General features: G+C 36.2%; 1 protein-coding gene across 2 annotated transcripts in view; it reads left to right on the top strand.

The window, feature by feature from the left end:
- Dpyd (dihydropyrimidine dehydrogenase) overlaps positions 1-27,990 on the top strand; it is a 693,666-nt gene that overhangs the window by 366,506 nt on the left and 299,170 nt on the right. For both annotated transcript variants that reach the window (XM_013036036.1, XM_013036037.1), the window contains exon 13: positions 1,206-1,421. In XM_013036036.1, coding sequence (XP_012891490.1) covers positions 1,206-1,421 — 216 coding nt within the window. The remainder of the gene's footprint in view (positions 1-1,205; positions 1,422-27,990) is intronic.

Below are 27,990 nucleotides of genomic sequence, written 5' to 3'. Positions count from 1 at the left end.
GCATGACCAATAGTAAAACACAATAACCTTTTAATCGGCAAGTATGGTGCCTTTTTATTTACTCAGTGAACTTTGCTTTGCATTATAAATGGTGGAGGCATAGAAACCATTTCTATGCAAGTCATGGAAACATTTATCTACACAAGACACACATAGAATTAAAGTTCTGCTCAAATAACTTTTCTTTTGAGTGATGCTTCACAAGAGAAAGGAACTCTACTTTTGAATTAACTAGCCCTGTCCATTCAGTAGCTACTTTGGCTGAGAAAATTCATCCAATTTATACATTCCAATATTCTTTGTCTCTCAGAGAGAAAGAGGGGAGAGGAGGGGAGGAGGGCAGGAGAGTGAGAAAGAGAGAGAGAGAGGGAAGGAAACAGGAAAGAAGGGAGAGAGATGAGAGACAACACTGAGTAATCACCTACTGTGTTTTAGTGTGCTAGGTACTGTGTTTCCAGTCTATTATTTCTATAGTCCTCTGAGATAACATTACTACAGTAATTATTTAACAAAGCTAAGTATACAGGTCTGAGTGTTGATAGAAAACTTTAACATGAATTCAATACCTGTCTGGTTTTTATAAAGGCAAACTTCCCTAATACGTATGCGTGTACTATGCTCTATCCACATTAGGTATCTGGCTGTGGCTTATGATCTTCTGAATGTCCCAGTACCCCTCTGAGGTAGAAAATTAAGCAACTAGCATTCCAATTGCTATATTGAAAACTTTAGAGGAGAAAAGGCAGAGGCATAACAGGAGACTTTGCTCAAATCACATCAACAGTAGTGAGATTACAGGAAATTGAATTTCTCCTGACTTGCTGTTGCTCATATCTCTGAGCACTAAGACATTTTTATAAATTAAGTACAAAGAGTCTGGGTTAATGGAACCCGAGTGATAAATTCTAAAACCATTCCCTTTTGTGTTTGAGGCTCAGTATGTTTTAAATAGAGTTGTTTGTTTGTCTAATTGATTTTATTGCTGTTAATACTCTCTATACGGCCTTTTAAATTAGAAAAAAGGATGATAATTATATATGAATTTGGTTCATTGCTAAGTGACTTTGGGCCAGTTTTTACTGAGGAAACAAGCCGATGTCATTTATATTAATGCAAATGCTACATTGAAGAGATGGGTGTAAAAGAGTATGTGGACAATGCAGATGGAAAACAAGAGCAATTATTGACCGTGTGTTTCCTTACAGTCCCAATATGGAGCTTCGGTGTCTGTCAAGCCAGAACTACCCCTCTTTTACACTCCTGTTGATCTGGTGGACATCAGCGTGGAGATGGCAGGACTCAGGTTCATGAATCCCTTTGGTCTTGCTAGTGCAACTCCAGCCACAAGCTCAGCGATGATCCGAAGAGCTTTTGAAGCTGGATGGGGTTTTGCCATCACCAAAACTTTCTCTCTTGATAAGGTAAGAAGATATTCTGGGAGTTGTGCTTCCATGTTTCACATATATTTTAACAATATCATAAGAAGCACATAATGGAACCGGTTTTGTTTTTCCAAGTATTAGCTCTTAAATTCTTGATATTAAGCCAGACACTTTATTTTATTTTTATTCTTATTTTTTTGTTGGTTATGGGACTTGAACTCAATGCCTGGTTGACATTCCTGAGCCTCTTTGTGCTCAAGGCTAGCGTTCTACCTCTTGAGACACAGCACCACGGCCAGTTTTTGAGTGGTTAATTGGACATCAGAGTCTCACAGGGACTATTCTGCCTAGGCTGGCTTCGAACCACAATCCTCAAATCTCAGCCTGCTGAGTAGTGACAATTATAACAGTGAGCCATTGGCAGCTGGCCAAGCCATAGACTTTAATTTCTTTTCATTCCATTGGTCCTGTGGCTAGAAGAATAAGACATATACTTTTCATTTTGTTTTTGTCTAGAAATCATCAAAAATTTAAATACTACAAAGGTTTATTTGATAATTGTAAACACCTGGCATTTCTGCATTTGTTCAATTTCATTTGAAATAATACCTAAAACTGTGGCTATTAACTATATGCTATATGCTCTTAACCATACATACAGTAGTATTTAGATAAATTTATATGATATATAAGTGACATAGACATATATCTTTAAACATCGCTTTCAAAATACTGAAATCTTTCAAAATCCTACCTTCTAACTTTTGGACACACACAATATAAGATTACATTCTACCATCTCCATGTTAGGCAATGGAGTCTGGAAGTATTTTATCTAATTGTAACTTAGTACCAATTGATTGGCTTTACTGTCCCACCTCCTCCCTGCTCTCCTAGGCTTTGTGAAAAACTCAACTTCTGTGAGAACATCTTTGTTTTCCCTCCCACATATAGTTTTACTCATGTGATTACTTGACTTTGGGTACCTAGCTCATTTCAAGTAACGTAACGATCTTCAGTTCCACATACATTGTTTTGTTGCAGATTACAAGATGTCATCTTCTCCTGTGGAGGGATAGTATTCCGTTGTCTGAGTGTACCATTTTTTTTTCTTATCCATTGAGTAGTTCATGTCCTTTAGATGCTTCAATTGCTGACCTCTTGTGATTGGTTCTCCAATATTTAAACATGGGACTTTGTGTCTCTACAACATGTTTGTTTCATTTCTTTTGAACAAATACCCACTAGTAGGATTGCTGGATTATATAGCGGCTGTAATTTTATAATTGACATTTATTGAATAATTTTTGGATTGTGTAAATTAGGATGCAGCTTTAAAATACAGTTAAATTGATAGTGGAGTTTTTTACACAAGATCCTGGGATCCTAGACATTTCAAAAAGAACCTCAACTATATTTTTTGGTATAGGTAATAAGATTCTCCATGAATTTTTGAAAATCAGGGCCCCCCCCAATAAAAAATGTATGCCCTGAGGCTCATGTGATTTTGCACTTAGATGAGAAGTATCAAATTTAGTAGGAAGTGCAGGTTCAGAATAATTCTTTGAAGGCACACAGACACATAGATGCATATTTTCAAACCTGGGTGACTTATACAAATTGGCATCTTCATGATCTTAACTTTTTTTTAAATTGTTATTTATTTTTTATTGTGAAAATACTGTACAGAGGAGTTAGAATTACATGGGCAAGATAATGAGTACATTTCTTTTTTTTTTGGGGGGGTCCGGTCGTGGGGCCTGAACTCTGGGCCTGGGTGCTGTCCCTCAGCTCTTCAGCTCAAGGCTAGCGCTCTACCATTTGAGCCACAGTGCCACTTCCGGCTTTTTCTTTTTGCTTATGTGGTGCTGAGGAATTGAACCCAGGGCCTTATGCATGCAAGGCAAGCGCTCTACCACTGAGCCACCTTCCCAGCCCCAATGAGTACATTTCTTATCAAGCATTGTAGCCTCCTCCTTTGTTTCCCCTTCCCATCCCTTCCCATCCTCTCCCCTCCCGCCCCTCACCCAGTCCTCCCTACCCCCCACCACCAAAGTTGTACAGTTCGTTTTCAACATAACAACTTGTACTTCTCATTGTTGCAACGGGTCCACCTGTATCCTTATTTAAATGACTTGTTTTTCCCCTATGTCAGTTCTGGGGCTTTAACTTTGGGCCTCAGAGCTGTCCTTGAGATTTTTTTGCTCAAGGATAGCATTCTACCTCTTGAACCACCATTCCAATACTAGCTTTTTGGTGATTAATTAGATATAAGAATCTCATAGACTTTCTACCTGGGCTGGCTTTGAACCATGGTCCTCAGATCCCAGCTTCTGAGTAGCTAGGATTACAGGCAGGAGCCACTGGTACTAGATCTTTATGTGGTTTTTTTAAGTAGAAAACACCAGCAGAATTTAATATTTCTTATACTATTATCTGATAAAATTTGGAAGCCAAGCCTCTTGATACATTTAGTACTAACTAGTAGTTAGTAATAATTAATGTAAGTCTGGTGACTAAGGAAGAAGTATCATTATTTAAATCAGCCTTATCCTTAGGCAAAAAAAAATAGAGAACAAACATGTCCCATTAAGCACATTCTTTCCCTCTTTCTTCTTTTACTAGGATCAATAGCTGGCATTATTATGGCTAAAACATTACAGCTGTCTCATTCTGACAGTTTTACAAGATGTTATGTGTGAATGTGGTCAAGAATATCTAGAGAGTTCTCAAAAGTTAGAAAAATCAGCCCAAAGGGGAAATATACTCCTTGAAGATTTTTATATTTAAATATCAAAAGAGTTCATTCCTCCCAATATATTGAATATGAAAAGAGACTTCTTTTACATGAAGTATAAAAATAAATAGAAAAGACTGCATTCAGCTTAAGAATACCACCAATCAATTGCTTACAGTCTTGTAGAATAGTAGTGATATATTTTCTTTATTTCAACTCATCCTTCAAGAATTAAGGGGAAGCTCTAATCAAATGTTTAATCTGTGGTTGATACAACCTCTTACAGCATGTAATGACTATATTAGTTATGCTATTAAAAATACATATATGTAAACAGAAATAGGGAGCTAATCAGGTTTAAGTAAAGAATTATTACAAAAATCTATTGCTACAAATGTGTTGTTTGTTTTGCTTGCAACATTGAATTCTGATGAATCAGAAATAGCATTCTTCCCTCTGTTGGTGATACACATGGATTAGTCAGACTAAGTCTTTCAATAACCTGGGAACAGTTAACTTTGCTAGCATCACCAGCAGAAAGAACTGTGAAAGCTAACTTCCTTCTAAACCTCCAGTCTGAATTGGATTTGTCCAATTCATACGCCTGTGATGCTAGTTCCAAAGGGGAGTTACAAACAAACGCAAATTAAACTTGTGTGTGAAATATAATGTTGGGGATGAAATAGTGTGCAAAGACTATTGTGTAGATTGCAATAACGCGATGATACCACTTTGCACTTTCATAATGCCATTTTCAAAACCATTACTTCCTACATACAAGTGGGTAGAATATCTATCTGCCTCACAGACAAACACATTTTGTGCTCTTTACATTGTCCCTACTTAGTAATTATGCTGGTTATGAATGTATAATTACATCTTACGAGTATCTTTACTTTCTTGTTGAAAAAACATTGCTGTATGCAACATTTGAACTCATAAGTTTCTACAGCCTTCTACAAACACATAATTGAAATATATATAGTATACATTTGTGTGACATTACAGCACACCCATTGAGACTAACTTTATTATAATTTATTATGCCAATTCAAGGATCTGTTTAAAATGTATTAAAATTACGAATCTTGACATTTGAAGTTTGGATGCTCTTAATATAACAAAGGTTAGATGACAGAGTTTTGTTATCACATGAAATATTAATATTTCACAATACAGTTGTGATGAAGTACAATTTTCCGAGCCTGCATATGATAAAGAAATTAAATGCTTACCAAGGGAGTTCAGTAAAAATTAGAGCTCAGCCTGAACATCTGCCGGAAATTTTATTATCCTGTCCTACTGACTGTGTGGCTCCCTTGTTTTTTCTAGATTGACAGCTGAATATTGCACTGATTTCTGCAGCAATTGCATTTAGGTGAACTTTGTTTCCCTTTTTCCTTATTTTTTGGGGGGTTTAGAACATGCTTTTGATTTTCATCCTATTTTTTTTATACTTGTGACATTTGTAGATGCCAGATTGAGGTCTAATACCCTGTAGCAATGATAGACCATTGACTTACAGTGAAATGCCATTTGATATCTCAGTAAACAGAAATATTATTATTCTTTACTGTGCAGTCTGTATAAAAGCTGTATGTGCTTTCTTTAGGGAGGCAAATGATCAGATTTTTAATGTCAAATATGAAAAGATGTGTGTTTGCCTTTGTGTTAAATAACATCAAGCATGGCTTTTATTAACTATATTCTTCCTTCCCAAATCAGTATTCCTTAGAGTATCCCCAAATAACTACATATTTCTTATTCAGATTTGACTTATCTTCTATAAGGGAAATAAATTATATTCACAATAAAATTAGAAAATTCTCTTTATAAATACATGCTAGGTTGAAGTTTACAGAAAAAAAAAGAGAACTCAACATGCCAAGGTTGATTAAAGCTGAATTATCATAATGACATTGAGAAATGCTTTCTTTAGCTGAGGCTTGAAGTGGTCTGAACTTCAAATAAAATCACCTCTTGACCTATAGTCACCTTAAATTGTTAGAAGTAAGATAAAAACATTTTGTTTACATTTACCATCCTCATAAATATTGTCCTCTTCGTGAGCTACCTATACCATATCATGAATGTGTATGTATATACATATATATTCATAAAACTCGTCATTGATTTTCAGTTAAAAATTTGTGAACACATTTTCTTTTAGTTTCACACGATTAGTTAAATAGGTAAAGGCAGAGATGTCTTGTTCGAGGTAAAATGCTGAACACTAAAAAAATATTTAAGGTCCTTCATAATTTTGGGAGTCAAAGTATCAGTTGTAGCTATTTCTGTAAAATATCCCCTCATACTGTATTGAACAATCCTTCATTTATAGGGAGCATTTAATAAATACTTTAGAAATATTTTGGGGGTAAATTAATACATGGATTTTTTTTACATCAGCTTTTAAAGAAGATTTTCCCCCTGCCCATATGAATGGATAAGTAACACATAAAACAGTTTTGCGTTTTGATCTCCATCAAAGGAGAAAAGGCTAATTTAAAATTTCTCATCTGCTAACGTGTTTCCTGTGTTACATCTGCATCTGGCTAAGACTGAGTGTGACATGCGTGGATTATATGTTAAGGCCTAGATTGTTAAACAGACCTTGAAAATGCCCAAGATTATTGAGAAAAGACAGTGCATATTGCATAAAATTAAAGACCTAGAAATGGTCTGTCAATAGTCCTGACAAAAGAAATGTAGCCTAATCTTGAATGCTTTTTTGGCAAAGAATATGCTGGGTGGGTAAGGCAGTATTGTCCAGGCTAGCTATAGAAAGATCTATTTTTAAAATATGGTCCTATTTATTGACCACCAAATTAGCCTTTATGTAAGCCACAGCCACATTTTATGTATAATACTCCCCTCAGAGTCATCACAGAATATATTAGTACAACTTATTAATATAAATGAGTTGTTGGTTTTTTTTAAAATAGCATGTTTCTTCCCCACCCCACCCCCAAATAAATATCCCCAGAGAAAGGCCAGCAAGAGTGGAGAGGCTCTGCAATGTACAGAAAGACAGCTTTGGCTTGGATCACTCTGCTCTGTAAGCAAAACAGCTTTGCAATCTCTGGTTGGACATGATGTACTGTAGGCTGTTGTTGTCATAGTTACGGTTATTGTGTATTTTTTCATTACTATTTATTGAGTATTCAGAAGGTACAGACTAAATACTTTTAAGAAGTTATTTTACTGCATCTCAACAACATTCCTCCATGACATATGGCATTTTTCCCCCAGATGAATGGTCTGAACAAGTTACAGGACTTACCAGGGACTTAATGCAATCATTAATTATGTTTACTCACAAACATGTACACTGGCGATTTGGACTGAATTCATAGGGACAGGTCTTGTGTTTCACAAGGTGTCTGTGGGAATTCTGCATACTTTTGCAGATGGTTTGTGGAGGCCTGGGACCTGGCAAGGTGTTCTCACGGATGAATCTGCAGCCTCAGGGGGGCGTGTGTCTCTTCCCAAACTCTCTTTGTCCCCTGGTGTCTCAGCATCAAGCAGGCTGATTTGGGCTTGTGTACAAGGTGGCAGTGTTCAGGAGATGGAGAGCAGAAAGGCCAGTAGAGACAGACTCTAGAGCAAGCACCATCATTTCTGTGATACTCCTTGACTGAAGCAACTTATGAGGTCAGTTTGGGTTCAAGAAGTAGGTAAGTGCTGTCAATGTATTGATGAAAAGGATTACGGAAGTATATAACAAGGGGATATGGATACAGATTATGGTCCCTTTGTCAGCAGTCCTAACTTATTCTCCAGTAGTAGTAATCCCCACATGTCTATATGTGAACTGTACCTCCCTCTTTTCAAGGTACCTGGTATGTCATCTAATCATGTCATTAGGCTCAGGGACAGGGAATGATTCTAATGTAGGGCCTAGTTGTGCTTTCTATTTGTGGTTTGTGAATTCATTGGTCTACTACTGATTCTTCCCTCTGGGCAGCTGTCTTTAGCTTCTCCTCATGAATGGGCAGTGATGGGCCATGTTGACAGCTAAGTAGTTTCATCATGAGATTCCTGACCATTGAAAGATAAGGCCACCTGTTCTCTTTCCTTGTAATTATCTCTTTTCGTCCTCACTCATGGTGATATACTCATAAAACTCTGACTTCTTAAAATATCTGGTAAGGACCGGCAACCTCCCACATCCATAAAAGTTTCCACAGTTCTTTCAATCTTGGATATGCCTTTCTACTGAGGTAGAGTGTCCTTGAGAATCTTAGAATTCCACTTGCCTGTGTGAGAACTTGTACCATGGCCTTAGATCTTTCTGAAGTCTAACAAACTATCCATCTATATATGTATGTATATAGATAGATAGATAGATAGATACACACATACATATAGACATGCATATATAAACTACAAATGCATACATATATTCAACTATACATGCCTACATGCATGCATACATACATACCTGTGTGTGTTTATGTGTGCATATATATGGGTAGGGGTTTTATACTGACCCTTTGGTTTGTCTTTTGTCTTTCTAATTCTTCCCATATTACCTTGAACATGAAACCTTCCTGCCTTGTTTTGGGATTATAGCCATACATTATTTCACCCAGCCTACCATAATAGTCATGATAGGGCCTTTACTCTAGGCTCTATTGAAAATCTTTTTTTCCATGTAAGAGAAACTAATCATAAACAATACTTTTATTTTCTACCTACATGTGTTTGGGAGTGGGAAGGAGAGACTGTTGATTTGCTTAAGCTTTGCTTAGCAAACTAAATATGTCTTTAGCTCTATTCTTCCAGTGCTTTATATATTTGGGTAGAATTACTTGACAGACACTTTCAATATTCTGTCCAGAGAATCCCTCAGTCAGATTGCCAAATGCATGATGTGCAGTGTCTATTTGTTGAGTTACCTCCACCAATATTCTTGCCAATTGTTCTGTCACCACATAATACAGGCTCCTTCTTTTCCTAGCCCCAGTGAGATGTTTCTCATCTTGTGGGCAATTTAAGCCTCTAGTAACTTTTAAGCCGCTACTATAAACAGTACATTAGTCCAACCCTCACTAACAGCCTTCTCTTGCTTTTGCAGCCTGTTTACCGTGTCGAAGACAATACCACCTAACATAAAAGAGTTACTCTACATATCAAGCTATCCCATCATTTGAACCCCTGTTCAATGCAGCAGCAAGTCATGTGCCCTTGTTTCTGTAGTTGAAAGAAGTGATCAAGGCTCAGTTGGGTGAGCTTACTATCAATCCACTGAGTTAGTTGCATTGGCTTGATCACCTGCTTGGAGGTAGGCTGATGGCTGGTCTGATGGCTTCATTCACCTGTCTGATAGTTATCAAACTCAATGAGCTTTAACTCTACGTGGTCATATCTTGACATTACTCTGAGCTTCTTCACCAGGAAGTAATGGTTCCGAAGGCAAAGAAGGAAGTTGTGAACATATTTGAGGCTAAGGCTTTGCAGTTGCACAATCTAACTTTATTCCAGTATTCTGTTGCCACGGGGACAGATCAGATTGACAGAACATGAGAATGGTTCTTCTTTCCCAGAGACTGAAAGCTCTCATATTAGGGTTTGAACACATGTCTATGGGATGCATAGCTGTTTCTATTATAGCAAGATTTTCTTCCTAATTTTTCCTTTGGATATCTCACTTACTCATCTCTATAATGAGAGCTGTTGATGTGCATGTTCTGCAGAGAACTAGAGTAGAACTGAAGCAGGTGCACCGGGGGCTTCCTTCCTGCTAGCAGTGTGACACCACTTATGCTTATATTTCTACTGAGAAATACAAATTACACAGATGTTTTAAAGAAGAGGAGTATGTGCACTGTGTTAAATCTTGCTGAAAATCCATTGTCATTCAATGCCAATTCCTCTATTTCTCCTTTTCTTACACAGGCCCTCTTTCTATCTTCCAGCATGGCACCTATGACCCCATTTGGGAGTTCTTTGGCTTTGGTATTTGCTCTTCCTGGAAGAGATCTTTATATGACTGGATCTTGCTTCTCTTTTGCTTCTCAGATCAATAGGACCTCAAATAAGTCTTTGCTAAGCACTTAAAATTCAGTCTTCATACCTTTCCTGTGCTGTTTCCTTCTTCATTGCCCTTTGCATAAAGACCCAGTGTCTTGGCAATATGGTTCCTTGTTTATCTTCTTGGTTGAGCCACTTTAAGTGGGTTCCCTATGAAAAGGGATATTGTCTTTGTCAAAATTTCATGCCCAATGCCAAGAACAAGGTCTGGCAGAAAGGGAGGACTCACTAAACACTTGTTAGATGGATGAATAATTATAGAATTCTAATTTGAACCACAATTCCACATGACAGCTCTTCAGTTACTTGGAGACAGCTTTTATGTCCCATCCATGAGCCTTCTATTTTCTCTTTCTAAATAGTCCTGTTTTCTTTCCCATAATAAAATTTGTAGAGTTTTTTTTTCCATGTGGGTTGTCTGTTCTCCCATGTGGATTTCAAGAAACTTGTTTCCAGCCACATTATCTTAATTGAGAGGAAGTAGTGTCTACATTTATTCAAATTGCACAAATTGCTCATACCTAGCAACCAGATAAGCATTGTAAAAAAATATTTTCAAGATCATAATTTGAAAAATAATATTTAAAGCTTCAAATTTCATGAATACATTATATAATGTTTTTAAACCTGATTAACCTTTTTTTCAAATTACAAAACAGAATATCATATTTATTTCCATAACTCATTTTAGAAGGCTTTTTGGAAATGCAAAGTGTATATTTTCTAAATTACTAATCAAATTGATTGGTTTTGCTGTCATCAACAAAGCTCTATATTACTTCATTATGATAGTCTATGAAATAATGCATTTTCATTGCTATCATTCTAGTTTCACACATTTTCTGTAATTGATTTCTATTTATTTTGTAATGTTTTTCTCCTGATATATCCTTGTGCATTAACTAGAGACTCATAATTATTTCATAAATTCAGTGTTAATTTACCTGGGAGGCTTTTGGCATGCACAAAACTAAAATCACTTCTATGTACTAATTTGATTGGCTAAGTTCTTTAAGAATTATTTAGATTAATTTTGTCAAAATTTCTAAACCTCACTTTCAAATTATAAAGAATATGTTCCTTGTTTGTTTATAAATCTATCTAGAATAGAGCTGGTGCTTGGGCTTGAACTCAGGGCCAGAACATTGTCTCTTAGAGCACTAATGCTCTACCACTTAAGCCATACTTCCCTTTCTAGAGTTTTGCTGGTTAACTGAAGATAAGAGTCTTTAGACTTCCTTTACAAGCTGGCTTTGGGCTAGGATTGTCAGATCACAGCCTTCTAAGTAACCAGGATTAGCAGTGTGGACCATTGTCACCCTACCAAAAATGAGTTTATTTTTAATAACCCATTTTATAATTCACACACACTAGTGCTCATGGATTCAAGTGTTTATGGACACCTATTAGGCTCTTTTGTGAGGTAATCTTTGTCCCTTCAACAACAAAAGAATGTTTGTATATACTTGTACATGTGCTTATACTCTCACTCAATAGTATGTGCCTATCCAATATTGAAGCAAAAGTCTTGCAACCTTGCAAGTTAGAATGCAATTATAATACTGTTATGTCCCCCCCCAAATTCTAAATTAACCTCTGTCAGTGTTCCATATTTGTCAGGTGCAATTTCTGTTAAATAGAAAATATAAATTAAGATATTTGTAAATACAAGTTAAGGTAATAAATATATTTCTACAATAATGTAAAAATCATTTAATTATAGACAGTGATCATTTCAACCATATCCATTATTGAAAGCTCTTCAAATGGCTCCAAATCATTTTTTTAACACTTTATTTCAAATTTAGGCTCATTGACTATAAGGCAGACTAATCAATTTTCCAATATAATTACATCTTCACCTCTTTTCCATTTCAGGCTGTGATTTCACACTTGTTAATTAGTTAATCATTTTGGTAGAGTGGACAAGGTGAGATTCAAATAGACTTTTTAATACTATAAATTGACGTGTACAATTTTGATCTGGGTTAGCTGGTTAGATGAACCTATCCTGTCATGGAAAATACCTCTTATTGAGTTCCTCTTTCTGTTTTTTTTTTCTTTTTAAAGAACTAGTGACAAGTTTAGTGGATAATTCTCATAATTATAGAAAGTAGAAATTTCCTTAGAGTCATGTTGTTTGTTCTCATTTTGTCTTCCATAAGTCCTTTGTAGATTTTAAATTCCACTACTTAAAAATCTCCATATTTTGACTTTGGGTAGAATGAATACACTTCTTCTTCCTTACCTTTGCTTTCCTTATTTCTTCTTAACTAAATCTTACTCATCCCTCCTATGGGAGTGGGTGGAGAGGATGCTCTTTATTTTTCTGTTGAAAAATTTAATATATAAAATGTAACTGTCAAATTTTTACTAAAGGCCCATATTGGCTGTTTCCTTGCAAAGTTTATTCTATTTTAGCAAAACTGCAGTTCATGTTATTCTTCTTTGTCATGGAGGACTTGAAATATACTTCATATTCAGTCTTATTTCTGACATCAGAAAGGATGAGAAAATAAGGCATGCTTCCCTCAAGGAAATGCCTGATATTTTAGAGAAATATTCTGTCAATTTATATTTCTTCCTTTTGTTAGTGCGTGTGTGTGTGTGTGTGTGTGTGTGTGTGTGTGTGTGTGTGTGTGTGTGTGTGTGTATGTATGTTAGAATTGGGGCTTGAGGCTAGGGTCTGACGCTGTCAATGAGCTTTGCTTGCACTTGGTTAGCACTCTGCCATTTGGGCCACACAAATAAGATGGATTTGTGAACATTTAAGAACAGATAAAATGTATTTGTGAAATGTTGTTTTTTGTTTTAATCTCTTGCTCGAGGATCTCACCCAAAAAGGAATCCACAGGTACCTGCTGACTGACGGTTCCCCTTAATCTAGTCAACAAGACAGTTTCCTTCAGCAATACTGTTGTCATTATCCTGGTAAATGTCGCTGCTACATGAAGATTATTTTCATAATCTTAAATAAATATGGCTATACTTTTGAAGATAAGTTGCCTCACTGTGTAACCCATGCTGGTGATGAACCTTCCTGACACACACAACTTTAGTAGCTGGGATTATAAGCATGTGGGGAAGGACTTACATTCTAAGGAAACCTCAGTCATTGGAAGAACCATGGGAAACACTGTGTAAATGCAACAGCGGGTTACATTACACAGAAGCTGGAGTCCTTGCACTTTCAGGTTCTGCGAGCTAGAATTCTGTCGAATAAGGATAGAATAAGAGACCTGTAGCCGGGCGCTGGTGGTTCACACCTGTAATCCTAGCTACTCAGGAGGCTGAGATCTGAGAATCACGGTTCAAAGCCAGCCCAGGCAGGAAAGTCCGTGAGACTCTTATCTCCAATAAACCACTAGAAACCCACTTGAGCTGTGGCTCAAGTGGTAGAGTGCTCACCTTGAGCTGAAGAGCACAGGGACAGCACCCAAGCCCAGAGTTCAAGCCCCATGACCGACCAAAATAAAAAAAAAAACGAGACCTGTGAAGGATAAGTCCTAAGACTTCCCCAGGAGATACCCAAAACTACAGTTAGTATTAGGCCCCAAATATGCTATATTTTGTCCTATAACTATGAAAAGTCAGTTTATGAATTAATTATAGTAACTGTGATTAACAACAATAACTATAATAACAGGACAATATTTAACAATATCCTATAGTACATGTTATATGCATATGATCTCTCTTAAAATATCTTGTGGTGTTATACCCACTTTGTTCTTCCCTAATGGCTATTTCTTTTTACTATAATGCCTAATTGATGGAAGACAGTGAGGTAAATGACATAGGCACAGGATGTAAGGATTAGGCAATTATGTAAATGTTACTTGAACACAAACATGGGGAAAGCCTGATTCTCCACATGATGACTGAGATGATTATTCAGTGATGGATGGAGCAATCATGTATGCCACATGAAGTCACTGCACAGAGGTGATTCAAATGGAGAAATTTGGTCCCTTTCCATACTACTTAAAATAGCATGCAATCTAATTATTTGTTTCTGGGTTTGGGGATCAGTGATTGCTCATGGCAACAAACCATATAGAGCAAATTGTAGATAAGAATAAGGAGCTGCTATATGTGAAACTTCAGTATGCTGCTGAAGAAAAGCAGCCACTTTGGCATTGTATTTGAAAATCTACTCTCAATGAATATAAAGAGAAATATGATTGTATAGATGCAGCAAATTAAATTTCCATTTGAGTATTTTCTTATTAAGTGTCATAAAATGGATATAGAAAGACAAGCTTGCATGCAAATGTCTGGTAAGATAGGATATGCTCTTAAGTTTTAAATGGTTTTCACAGTAAATTCCACAGTAGTTCTTAGTGACGTGTTGCAGTTGTATCTCTGTTTTCACAACATCCTTGAGCGTCGCCATTTCCTATATAATGGGACTATGAGTAACTTCCTGGATTTTTCTAAACTTGGTCAGGTTGCCTTCTAAACTGAACACTTAACTTTTTACCTCTTCTTTTCTACAATATTCTACTGGTGCTCAGTACCAAAGAAAATTTAAACAGATAAATGAAGTAGGAAATGTTTGTGACATATAAATAACCACATCTATCACAGTTTTAGTTCTTATTGCCATTATTTATATGCCAGACAAAACTCTTAGTAGTTGTAATCTTCAGAGGCCTAGACTATCATACTACTTATCTGCCCTGGGATCCCTACACACTGAAGCCCCCTCCTAAAGAAGTCTTGAAACTTCCAATCTTCTATCCCAGTTTCCATCAGTGGCCAAAATGGGTTCATACAATCATGCCTTGTCTCTCCAAAGCTTAGGAATTTCAACAGTATTCTCATAACACTAAAAATAAAATTGAAAATCCTTGTACAAATCAATTTATCCTATACCCCTTATCTGTCTCTTGAAACTTGTTTTTGTTTTGTTTTGTTTGTCAGTCATGGGGCCTGAACTCTGGGTCTGGGCGCTGTCCCTCAGCTCTTCAGCTCAAGGCTAGCACTTTACCACTTGAGCATCAGCCCCATTTCTGGCTTTTTCTGCTTATGTGGTGCTGAGGAATCGAACCCAGGGCGTCATGCATGCAAGGCAAGCACTCTACCACTGAGCCACCTTCCCAGCCCCAACTTGTTTTATTTTGTTTAACCTTGTATAATTAAGGCAGTCATGGTGTTTTGTTGGTGCATCCAACTTGTGGCTTTTCTCTAATTTCTTCCCTGGAAATTTCAGCCCTTGCATTAGAAATGTAGACAGATAAAATTGCTACTGATAGGAAAGTTTAAATAATACAGGAATGACTCTACAGTCATAAATGGTTTATATTTATTGACGATTATCAGATATCTAAAAGTATGGATGAGAACTAAATTAAAATACAAAGGACTGGTCAAAAATTCTTTCTCATGAGTTAATGTAATATTTTGTGATGTTTAAGTTGCTAAAAATAAATGCATGCTCTTCATGAACACTTTGGAAAAAGAAAAACAATAAAGAACCATTCTTCTTTATAACTACAAGGATCTCATTTGTTACTATTCATGAGATCTCCAGAATGTAAAGGAGTAAGAATTTGTGAGCTGAGAAGGTAGCTCAATGGTAGAGTGCTTGCCTTGCATGCATGAGGCACTGAGTTTGATTCCTTAGGCCTGTGGCTCAAGTGGTAGAGCACTAGCCTTGAGCTGAAGAACTGAGGGACAGCGCCCAGACCCAGAGTTCAGGCCCCATGGCCAACCAAAAAAAAAAAAAATCATAATGCAAAGAAAAATGGTGTTACATGACATAGTCATGAGATCTAAGAACAACATTTAAAAAGAAAAGTGTCTATCTGTCTGTTCTTGTGAGAGATAGAGCCCCAAGATAAGGATTCAAATGTTTTTTTTCTTTCTTGCTATTGTTTCTAACATATTTATAAGATGATTTCTTTGTTGCTTTGTGTGTCCCTCCCCCATGGAATAACCCCTGTTTTCACTGTATTTGATGTTGGTATAATTTGTGGAGGGGAAGGGAAAAAACAAAATTTTTAATTGGGATACAGATGAACCCATTGCAACAAGGAGATGTACAAGACGTTATATCGAAAAGTGAACTTTACAACTTTGGCCAGGGCAGGGGTAGGGGGCAAGGGAAGTGGGGGGGGGGTGGAGATGGGAAGGGGTAGGAAAGGGAAACAAAGGAGGAGGCAACAATGCCTGATAAGAAATGTACTCATTATCTTGCCCATGTAATTGTAACCCCTCTGTACAGTATTTTCACAATAAAAATAAATAAATAAAATAAAACATCATTCATTCCTGGTGTCTCAACCAATTCTTACTGACTGAAAGAAAACTAGAAGATGCTTCCTACTCAAGAGCATCTTGTCAATGTGACTGTTCAAATTCATGAAATTTAGTCAAGTAAATCCTTTACCCACAGGTCAGAAAATGTCCTCATACAATAGCAAACTAAACCAAACCATGGACTGTTCAAATTCATGAAATTTAGTCACAGGTCAGAAAATGTCCTCATATGATAGCAAACTAAACCAAACCATGGACTGTTCAAATTCATGAAATTTAGTCACAGGTCAGAAAATGTCCTCATACGATAGCAAACTAAACTAAACCATGGACAGAGAAACATAATTTAAAGAGTTTTACCTTAAAACATAGACTAGAACATTTGAAGGAGCTGGCTCTATAGCTGTTTTTGGAGCAGGTATAATGTATCCATGATATTGGACTTGAGGTATTAAATAAAAGACGAGTGTGTAAACAGTTCAATAATTGGACAGGCTCCATATTGATTTTTTTCCCACTGTTGTATAATATCACCCATTTCTTCATCCAGGACCGTGTCATCCAGAGTTTAAGAGCACTAGAAACATGGCCGCTGTTGTGTATTGGAATGTTGGAATGTGTAAAGATGGAAAGACTGTCACAGCAGTCAATAAGATCTGAGAGGTGTTGACTAATTGCCTGCTAATTACACAGTAAATTGTCTAATTAAGCTGATGGTTAATTAGGGTTCGCTTGCACAGCAGTCTTGTGGAATTTGTGTCTGATGTCTGGGAAGCAGCTTGTATAATTGGCAAACTGGTAAGGCCTGGCAAAGCCCATGACTGGAAAGCTCCCTGCCAGTGGATGACAGAATATGGATTTATGAGAAACAAAAGGGTTGTCATTTTTATCCTGAAGGTTTGTTTCAGTTCGGCAGCCATTATGTAGTGAGCAATTGAGAAATATAGTGGAAGCCCAAATTATAAGAGTAAAAGATAGCTGGAGATGTGTGTCAGCTTATACAATATGCTTGCTGCGAAACTTCTTTGATACACGATCTCACAATATATTTGTCTACACATTGTGCGTTTTTACAGCTCCCTTTTCAACAAATGTTATATGGCATTCATTTATGAGCAAAAAGAAAAGCAAAAACGAAAATAATCCAAAAACAAAGCCACAATAATATCTAAGGAAACTGCCGCTGTCATGAAAATATGAGATAAGAAATGCAAATGATTAAAAGATATTCAAAATAAAACATTTGAGTTCAGTGATGATTAATTTTTGTTATCACTGTGAACTTTAAAAATATTGCTTGGGATGCAGATATGTCTATATCATATTTTAAATAAAAATTATTTAGTGAAAGAATTTTAATGTTACTATTTTTCTAATCTTACCAGGTAATAGGCTTTGGCTTGTAATTTAATATATTGTAAGGAGACAGTATTTCAATACCTAATTACATGGATTTCTTTTCTAAATGGATGTGAGTAGGGATTGATGAATTTCTTGAAAAATTTCGAGCACTTCAAAAATAAAAGCCCTAGAAGTTATTTTTGTTTTGGTGGTTCTTTTTAGCTGAGGAAGTTTGACTTTGTCCCTTTAGAAAGTTATTGAGAGTCAGAAATTCAAACATGAAAATATATCATATAAAATAAAGGAATCCATTGACCAAAATAGATCCCTTCTAGTGCTGAAGGAAGGTACAGACATACTTGCTCTTCCAGAAAGTGTGTTAAGTTATTGCCTCTGTTATCATTTACTGCCCAGAGCCCCAAGATGTTGCAGATTTTGTTTTGAATAGAACACTAGGTTGCAAATGAAACAGTCACAAATACACAACATATCTTGGATTGAGGTTCCCTCTGAAATAAATGAAATATGAAAACTTTTCATCCTAAAGTCAAACTAGATTTCTAAAAGATAAGAAGGCCTTAATCAATGACACTACCAAATATCTTTACATATAAAAGATAAAAAGATGTCTACAAGTGTATTGAATGGGTAGGTATCTTGTTTCCACTCTTTTCCAAAGAGTATTTAAAGTTGGGTATATACTATTTGTTTCTAAAGACATACTGTTCACTCTCTGAAACTATTTTTGAATTAGTATAACTCTTAGATCAATATGCATAGTAGCTGAAAATATTTACTATTTTAGTAGAAAAGTGTTTTATATAGCAGAACTTTAAGATAGTAAATCATAGAAACAAAATAAAAGTATCATTTCAAGAATGTAGAAAATTTATTAATTCCATTTGGAGTCTTAGGTTACAAGGTCTTACAAGATTTTATAAGGAAATTATGCAAGATAGCAGAAAAGTGAATTTGCCAAGGGAATATAAAGCTAAACTCTAAAATTGCTTATTCAAAGATGCATCTCTTGAGGGAGGAAAATCAGAGAGAGGTCAGTGTCACAACTCCAAATACGCTCTACTTTGATTCACTCAGTGTTTATTCTATTCCTTAAAGGAATAATATAGAAATTGTATTTATTGTAGACAATAAAGGTTTGAGTAAATGAAATATCAAGATCTGCGTACACTTGAGAGTAAAGTTGTAAAAAACTTTAAAAGCTCCACATTACCAGAAAAATCCCACATTTTCCATACACATTTCAGTTTTGTAATTTTTTTCAAGTAAAAAATCTAGATGGCTTTATTCAATGTCTAGCCATAACAAGGCTGAACTCTGTTGATCCTGAGTTTGTGTTGGCATCTGTTGAAAACTTGATGTGATACTTCACTTTGTCTTAACTGTAGTAACAGAAATATATCTGTAAGTAGCTATTGATGTATTTATAAATATTTAATTGTGCCTGTATACTTATATTTACATGATTTAGTTAGAATCTAAAACTAATAGGATTTCTAGTTTGCATAATTGACATATCAGAGAATTCATTCTTTTATTTTTTTCTGGTCCTCAGGACCTACGCACTGTGTCTGAGCCTCTCTGTGCTCAAGGCTGGCACTCTACCACTTGAGCCACAGCGCCACTTCTGGCTTTTTCTGAGCAGTTGGAGATAGAGTCTCATGGACTTTTCTGTCCTGGCTGGCTTTGAAACATGATCTTCAGATTTCATCCTCCTGACTAGGATTACAGGTGTGAGCTGTATTCTTAAAGTTGACACATTTAGGGCCGGGCGCTGGTGGCTCACGCCTGTAATCCTAGCTACTCAGGAGGCTGAGATCTGAGGATCACAGTTCAAAGCCAGCCCAGGCAGGAGAGACCGTGAGACTCCTATCTCCAATAAACCACCAGAAAACCGGAAGTGGTGCTGTAGCTCAAGTGGTAGAGTGCTTGCCTTGAGCTGAAGAGCTGAGGGACAGCGCCCAGGCCCAGAGTTCAAGCCCCACGACCAACAACAACAACAAAAAAGTTGACACATTTATATGATGCTATACAGAAGTCTGTTTATCAGAAACAATTTTCTGTGCTTTCTGCCCAATTTATAACCTTCTGCACACATTAAGTGGAAAATTACATAAGTAAACAACTCTGATTTCTCAGTGTTCTGAGAAACAAGAGGAAATCTTGGTCCATCCTGCTTTGTTGCTCCCAACTAGAATGCAACCCATCCTTTCCTCCAGTGTGCTTTTCCTGTATACACTTCCTCTTTGTTGGTCATTTAGAAGGCACCCTGTGTATCCAATCAGCTGTCACTGCATTCCTGTGCTTGAGGTCAGGTAGCTTCTATGCCATGGCCTAACCCTGTGTCACAATGCATTTGTCATCCTATTATTTATTTAACCATGCCAACATTGGATGGTTCATCAAGTGTCACATCTTAGCAAGAGGTTAAGTATAGTACACTAAGATAAGTTGACAGAAAGATCACTGTCTCATGTTTTTTATTATAGTATACAGTTTTAATTGTCCTATATTATTAGCTATAGTTGATCATCTGTTACTGTGTTTCAGGTATAATTCAACTCCATCATAAGCATAGATGTATAGAAAATATAGGGTTTGTTTCATGCAATAATTCCCTGTGCATGAAGGGGCATACTATAGTCAAAAATATGTTCTCATCATTATCATCTAATCTTAGAATATTTCAAGTTCCCTGAAGAGGAAACTGTACCCATTAGCTGTCACTTCCTATTTTCCACATACCCCAGTCCCTGGAAACAGTCAATATATGAGCAACCTCTATGGATTTGCCTATTCTGGATATTTGCTATAAATAGAGTAATGTAAGCTGTGCCTTTTTGTGTCTGGTTTCTACTCCATATTTAGCATAATATTTTCAGGGATCATCTATATTGTAGCATGTGTCAAAACTTCATTCCTTAAAATAGATCATATTTTATTTATTTACTCATTTTAGCCACTTTTTCCTGCTTTATTTATTGTAAATATGTCCCAAATATTTACTTGAAAGATGTTGAAAGGACATGTGTGTGTGTGTGTGTGTGTGTGTGTGCACGTGCGCATGTGTGTGTGTGTGTGTTCAATTCTCTTAGGCATATACTTGAGAAATACTAGGTAGTCTTGTAACGCTAGTATTTGTAACTTTTTGAGGAGTTTCTAAATTACTTTTTGCAATCAGTAGGCCAATTTTTGCATTCCTCTCAGCAGTGAATTTGCATTTGTTACCATTGTTCATTTCTTCAAACACAGCTTTGCCCATGGGTATAAATTGTTTCTCATTGTGAGAATGGCTCCTAATCTTGTTGTAATAGTAATAATATGGAAAACTAAAGCTTACCTTAATATTCTTAGCAATCTTATCATATGACTTCCTTTCTTCTTCTATTTCCTACCCTGTTTAAACAAACCTAAACATCAGGGACAACTTGGCTTCATTCTCCTGGAGAAATGACAAAATATCCACCCTTTAAAATATAGTTCTGGAAGAAGAGACCAGTGCAGGAGAGATTCCTCATCTTTGGGAGATATCCTTACAGGATGACTTTCATTCATAATTCCTTGCTATTGGGTGTTTCATATAGTTTGAGAAGAAAAAAAATCCAAATTTTGAGCAAAACATAATGAGTTGGGAGCCTACAAAGAAACATTTGATACACTTAGGCAGCCAGGATAAAGAATTTTGTTGTAGGAGTCTGAATCAATTTTTCTTATCTGCTCTGTGCTACCCTATTATAGAATTTAATCACTTTTGACTAAATACTAAGAATTAGAAATTCATCATCTGAATTCAGCCTTTCGAGACCTCATGTAAAGCTGATGAAAACTAGCCATTTATTTTCTTTTCTGGGGATTCCATTGGATGCTGAGAATGCTGTTAAGCCATAGCCTAGATACTGTGGGCGCTGTATGTTTTGTAGAATTTTACACCCTCTCCAAGTTCCAGGGATCATGTCTAGTAGAACTATATGACAACTCTGGTCTCAAAGAACATAAGATCCAGAGATGATATGTTCATAGGCTCCATTTGGTATTTTATAAAACATGGTATCAGAAGGGTAGAAACAAAGATCTATAAAAACACAAAGGAGGCAGCACACCAAGCTGAAGGCAAGGAGAGACAATGACATGATGCTGGATTCAAGTTGATGGCGGGACAATGCTGGACACAGGGAAAACACTGTGTAGAGGAGCTCTGAAGAGTGTCTGTTGGAAGAACAAGTGGCAGAGTTAGAAAGTATGGAAGAAGTAGACATTTGTTTCACTGGAAGGATGGCATATTGAGAATCAGGAGAATGGGACTGAAATCACCTAGGTGAGGGCCTTGTTATCTCTAGATGACAAGGAAGAAGAAATGAGGAAGGATTCCATCATCGCTGATACAGCAGCTGCCTCTGGTTCTGTTACAAAGGAAATGAACTTAAGACGAGAAAAACACAAATAACTCTGTTCCATGTAATCATTAAAGCAGAGATTTTTCAATATTAAAAGGAAACTGTCAATAGATATTTTTATACCTCTGCCATAATTACTTCAAATATTTGGAAGGAAAAGGTCATCTTAATAGAGGAACTACAGTTATTAAAATTGAACTGAAATGTTAATTTTTTTCTCAAATGCCATATAGGTATAATGTAGAGTTCTAAAATGAGAACTTAATTTAATTATTCTAAAATTAGGTATGAAACTAACATCTAAAGGGGAAAAGCTAAATAATAGAACAGGATATTAAATCAATATGATTAATTAACTTGATATAAATAACTTGGGTATTGCTCTGTTTATCTGTAAATCATTTATCATGTTACCAGCTGTAAAAGCAAAATCTTAATAATAATGATAATGATGTGTGTCATCCTTGCACCCAGCAGAGGTATCTTGACAAATTGTTAACAAACACTTTATAGATTCAAATGCTAATGTAATAATATAATCAATAATAATAAAATCAACAATGAAATAAATCATTTTGATATAGCTTGGGAAAGGAAATTTATTACAACTTTGAGCTCATCTGAGAAAAAAATACCAAAATATAATCACTTATCCTTCTCTGTCCCTATTGACGTTTTGACTTCTAACTTTCTATGTGAGGAAGAGGAGGTTTGAGAAATCAGAAGAAGCCAGGCACCAGTGCATTCCCACCTGTAATCCTGGCTACTCAGGAGGCTGAGATCTGAGGACCATGGTGCAGAGCTAATATAGACAGAACAGTCTGTGAGACTCTTAGCTACAATTAACCAGCCAAAAGAGGCCAGAAGAGCTGTGACTCCAGTGGTAGGCTGCCAGCCAAATGAAAATGGTCTGAAGTATAGCCATGCATTGCACTTATCCAATATGGCTTTTGTGCTGGGGAATAGGTCTCAAAAGTCTGTGCAACAGATTTACAAGCAAATGTTTGGATGCACCTATATGCAGTTCCTTCAAGTCTTTTTTTATTGGAGTTTAACATATGTGTTCTGTCATTCATTCTGGACACAGGATATGATTCCATATCCCAAGCTGTTCTCAGACTCACAATTTTGTCCTGCCTCAATTTCCTACATTATAAGATTACAAGTAAGCACTACCATACCTGGCAGATTGCATTTTCAAGTATGAGTCCAGTTGCATTTCAGATTGTGAAAGTTTACTGCATATATAGTTGAATCTTCAGATATAGTGTTGACAGATATAAAAGGCCAGCTGTATAGAAAGTATAAGTGCCCAAACATTTTCATCTTGGGAATTATCCATGTATCAGATTTCTCATCGTTTGAGAAACTAGCAAGGAGTGGTAGCTGTGTCTGTATTATATTTAAGACATTCTGAAAGCCCCACATTTGTATTTTGTCTTTTGCTACTTGTGACTTACCATAGTAGATGTACAATTGCCCCCAAAGGATAAACTGAGGCTTAATGGCCTCTCATCCCTCATTCTTTAATGTCCTTGACAGGTTTCACTATGTCTTGATCACCTTTGCTCATGTTCAACAAAAAGGCAGAATTATCTATTTCATGTTGAGAGTTTCTGTTCTTTCTGATGAAAACTTGATGTGCCCTCATATATGACAGGAACTGATCCAGGCTATTTTGTGGCATTATCTTGCAGTAGGTAAAATGTTGGTCACTGGATGGTATTAGCAGTGAAATAAAAAATTCATTAAGTGATTTCCTACAGATCTCTTCTTAACTCTCTTGTTTTGTTTTTTTTTTTAAAAATCGGCCCATCTTTCCTTACTCATGCATCCAGAATTTCTGAAATTACCTTTAACTATTTATTGCTAATCAGTGTTTGGTTGACTCTACTTATCTTTTTTTTTCTGTATATGGCAGGGAGCAAAATGCTTTACTTTTCATGACTCACAATTTCCAGTTCTTGAACAAAAATGACCCTTTACTTGGACATTGGCCCAGCTTAATAGGTAGGCTGTATGTTAACTAGAGCAGAGTCAAAGCCAGGTCCCTGAGAGGGAAGGCAGTGGCCCTGGTCTCACTTTATTTATTTGTTTGTTTGTTTGTTTGCTTATTATCTTTGAGGAGTTGTACAAGGGAGTTAATCACTCTTTAACAAGGTAAATTATGAATGCAATCATCTTGAGCAATGTCACCCCATCAATATTCCCACCCCTCCTTCTTTAATGCATGCTTCCCTCCACTTCCCTCCTTCCTTCCTCTCTACCCCTCTTTTAATCCCTCCCCCTTTCCCCTCCATATGCCTCTTTCCTGGGACTTACTTTGTTGGACTTTGACCTAATGATTTTTTAAAGTTAGACTATTTGAGCTCTCCAGATAATCTATTATACTTCAGTTACTTCATTTGTAACCACTTGTAAGTGGTTACATTGTGTTTCCTTTCAGATTTATAGGCACAGTCTATCTACCACAAATGAGGGAAAACATGAAACCTTTGTTTCTCTTAGTCTGGCTTATATCCCTTAATATATTTTCCCCATGTCTTTCCATTTCCTTATGAATGGTACAATATTCTTTCTAAATTACACATTGAGTTGATTCATTCATCCATTTAGGGGCATATGAGCTGGTTCTTTCTCTTAGCTATGGTGAATAATGCTGCACTGCACATGGTTGTACTGGTGGCTTTATTGTAACCTTGTTTGAATTTTTTTGGGTAGATGCCCAAGAGTAGAATTATTCGTTGATAGGGTCATTGTATGTTTAGTTTTTTGATGAATATCCATACTGTTTTCCAGAATGGTTGAGAAATCACATATTATTTTCTCAAACCTTTAAACAGTACAAATAAATTTCAGAGGCATCAACAAAAGTGTCTTTTTTTCTCTCAGCTCCCTTTCCAGCTTCTGTTTTAGTACAGTTGCTTTGCTTACAAAAAACCTGTAGTACTGGAGGATTAGCATCTCCTCCGTGTTCTGTACAATATGTTAAAGGTGTCCTAACATTATAGATTACACTGAAATAATGCAGTATACCTGCTATTACATTCTGCATTCATATTTCCTATAAAATGTCTTGCTACAGCACATTCCTTAACTTCCTATAAAGAAGGATGTAATGTTCGAGTGAGAAGTGCATCCTTTTTTTCTTTAGCCACACTGAAATGAAAGCTGTTGATTTTAAAAGACATTTTGTCATAGATGAGTGAGAGAAAAAGAGATCAAACCAGCCAGGCTAGCCAATCCAGGGTTTTGTTCCTGCATCTCTTCTGTCTCCTGCTTCCTTCCTCAGTATCATTAGCATTTTCATTTCGAAAAATGACAGTCTGCATTGGCGGCAGTAAAAATGTTCAACCTGTGGTTTAAATTATTGATTTTTCAGAATATTGAAGCAGTATTTCAAATGGATTTTGTTAGAGATATTTCTGAGTGTGTGTGTTGGGGGAGGGGGAAGTTCAAAGGTAATTTGATATCCAAAGGCCTGTATATTTCAAAGAGTTTTTATTCTTTGAATTTCTTTAGACTGAGGGGGCTAGAGGTATTATTGGATAAAAATGCTTATTATCTTTAGGATTCTAAGTGGCAGATCATTGCTGCTTGAATTGGATACAGATATTAATACACTATGTTCTTTATGATTTATGGTAGATGATCAGAGCAGGATAAACTAGGAAAATAAATCTTCATTTGGAAACAAAAGCAGATTTTAAAATAAGAGACACTGATTTTCATGTATGGGAGATCAGGAGTCCAATTGATAGTTTGTTAATAACAAGGCCTGGTTCTATAAGAATAGGGTTTTAATGAAGCACTTTAAATTGTATTATGCTAAATGGGGCTCAAATCTAGTCACAGAGGTTTTCTTAAAGTTTGCTTTTTAAGTCTCGGGCCATAGTTTGCAGTCATATATGAAGATGAAATGTTTTCACAAGGAGCAGGATTACTGGCTGCTGTATGTGTCCTGTGTACATAGTTTGCTATTCCCAGCATGTTTCTATGAAAAAAAGCTACTTAAAAATTACATTATATCAAAATGGATTGATCTGCAATCATTCTACAAGTTGAAGCCCTACTGAAGTCAATGAGGACTGGGAGTGTAAATTTATGACTGTATCGAGCTTAATATGTGGAAAGTGGCATCATATTTTGTAATGTCAAGTACCACGCTGCATTGGATGACACAAATGTGAAATAAACCCTGATATTCCCTCTTGACAAGTAGAAATGAATTAAAGTACAGCATCATGGGAGATATTTCTGAGGCATTTGGGCTATGACAGGGAAAACCTGCTACTAAAAACAGGAGATGTATCCAAAATAAACCTGTTAACAGTTGATACAATTTACAACTTTAAAATGCCTCCTGATGGTAGTCTACCATGAAAGTTGGCTGGGGAATCTGCTCATGTTGCTGCATTTGGGGGGAAGGGGAGTGCTTAGTATATATGTAACTTGTAAAGTGAATCCTTTTGTAGAGACATGCTCATAGAAAGTTCACAAAATGGGTGATAGGATTCACCGAGTTTATGCTTGTTGAGGTATAGATAATATGATTAATTCTTGATTGCTTTTAGAGCTGGAGATATAATTTTTGTATTGTTTTATAATAGTTTATAATTGTTTTATAATATAATAGTTAAAGAGAGACCCAAGATTACATATGTGATTCTAAAGTCATGACTTAACTCTGTCAACCGCTCATTGAAAACATCACTTTAAGAATCAAGTTAGGTGTGTTGGTGCTGATCAGTAATTCTAGCACTTGTGAGGGTTAGGCAGGAAGATCATAAATTTGGGATTATTCTGGTACAGGTCAGTGAGATCTTGTCTCAAAAACAAATAGAAAGAAAGGGGGGCTGAGGATGGAGGGAGGGATGGGGAGAAGGAGGAAAGGACGATAGAAGGAAGGAAGAAAGGAAAGAAGGAAGGAAAGAGGGATGGAGGGGGGTTGGGATAGAGAAAAAGGAAGAAGGAAGGAAGGAGTAAGGAGAGATAATGAAAGGGGAAGAGATAAAAAGAAAAAGAGGAAAAATTAAAAGGGCTAAAAAATAAAATGGAAATACAAAAGGCCAATTATTTCTTAGTATTTCTTAGGACTGATCTATAATATATGGCACCTTTTTTCTTTCTTGGTCTCTCTCTCAATCTTTTAGATGTTTCCCTGATTCAAAACTACCCTTGAGAGCTAATATCCCAAGTACTGAGCAAACATGAATTTTTTTACATGTTATTAGTAGTCTTATAGAATGGATGAGTATATGGAACACAACATGATTACTTTCAGAAAATCCATTAAGTGGTGGCATGGATAAGGCAATATCTATCATAATCATGAAATAGTCAATGAATGTTGGTGACCATGATGATGATGATGGTGGTGGTGGTGGTAATGGGGATGATCATGTAGAGAGCACTTAACACATGTCAGGTAGTAGTCTAAACACTTTTCATACACTGTTTCACTTTTCATACACTGTTTCACACAGTTGATTACAAAGACATTATGGCACCAGGGTTCTATAATTATCAGCCCTTAGCAAGAAGGAGACTGAGTCACAGAAAGATTAATGACTTGCATAACCCATATCTTGATCACTGATTAGTCATAATGATGGAATGACTAAATACATTGCCTAGCACCTAAGAAATGTTTAAAAATTAGTACAGCTATTGTTAGTAACAGGTACGGTTAGAACAAGGATCAATTATTTCTTGAACTTATGGATAAAACCCAGTTGTGTGCTTAACCAGCTACAGGATTTTGTGCCAGTTTTTGGAGAATTAAGTTTCAGTTTTCTTATTTATAAAAATATTACAA

The sequence above is a fragment of the Dipodomys ordii genome, unplaced genomic scaffold (assembly GCF_000151885.1).
Source record: "Dipodomys ordii isolate 6190 unplaced genomic scaffold, Dord_2.0 Scaffold242, whole genome shotgun sequence".
NCBI lineage: Eukaryota > Metazoa > Chordata > Mammalia > Rodentia > Heteromyidae > Dipodomys > Dipodomys ordii.
This window is presented reverse-complemented; position numbering and strand designations above follow the sequence as displayed.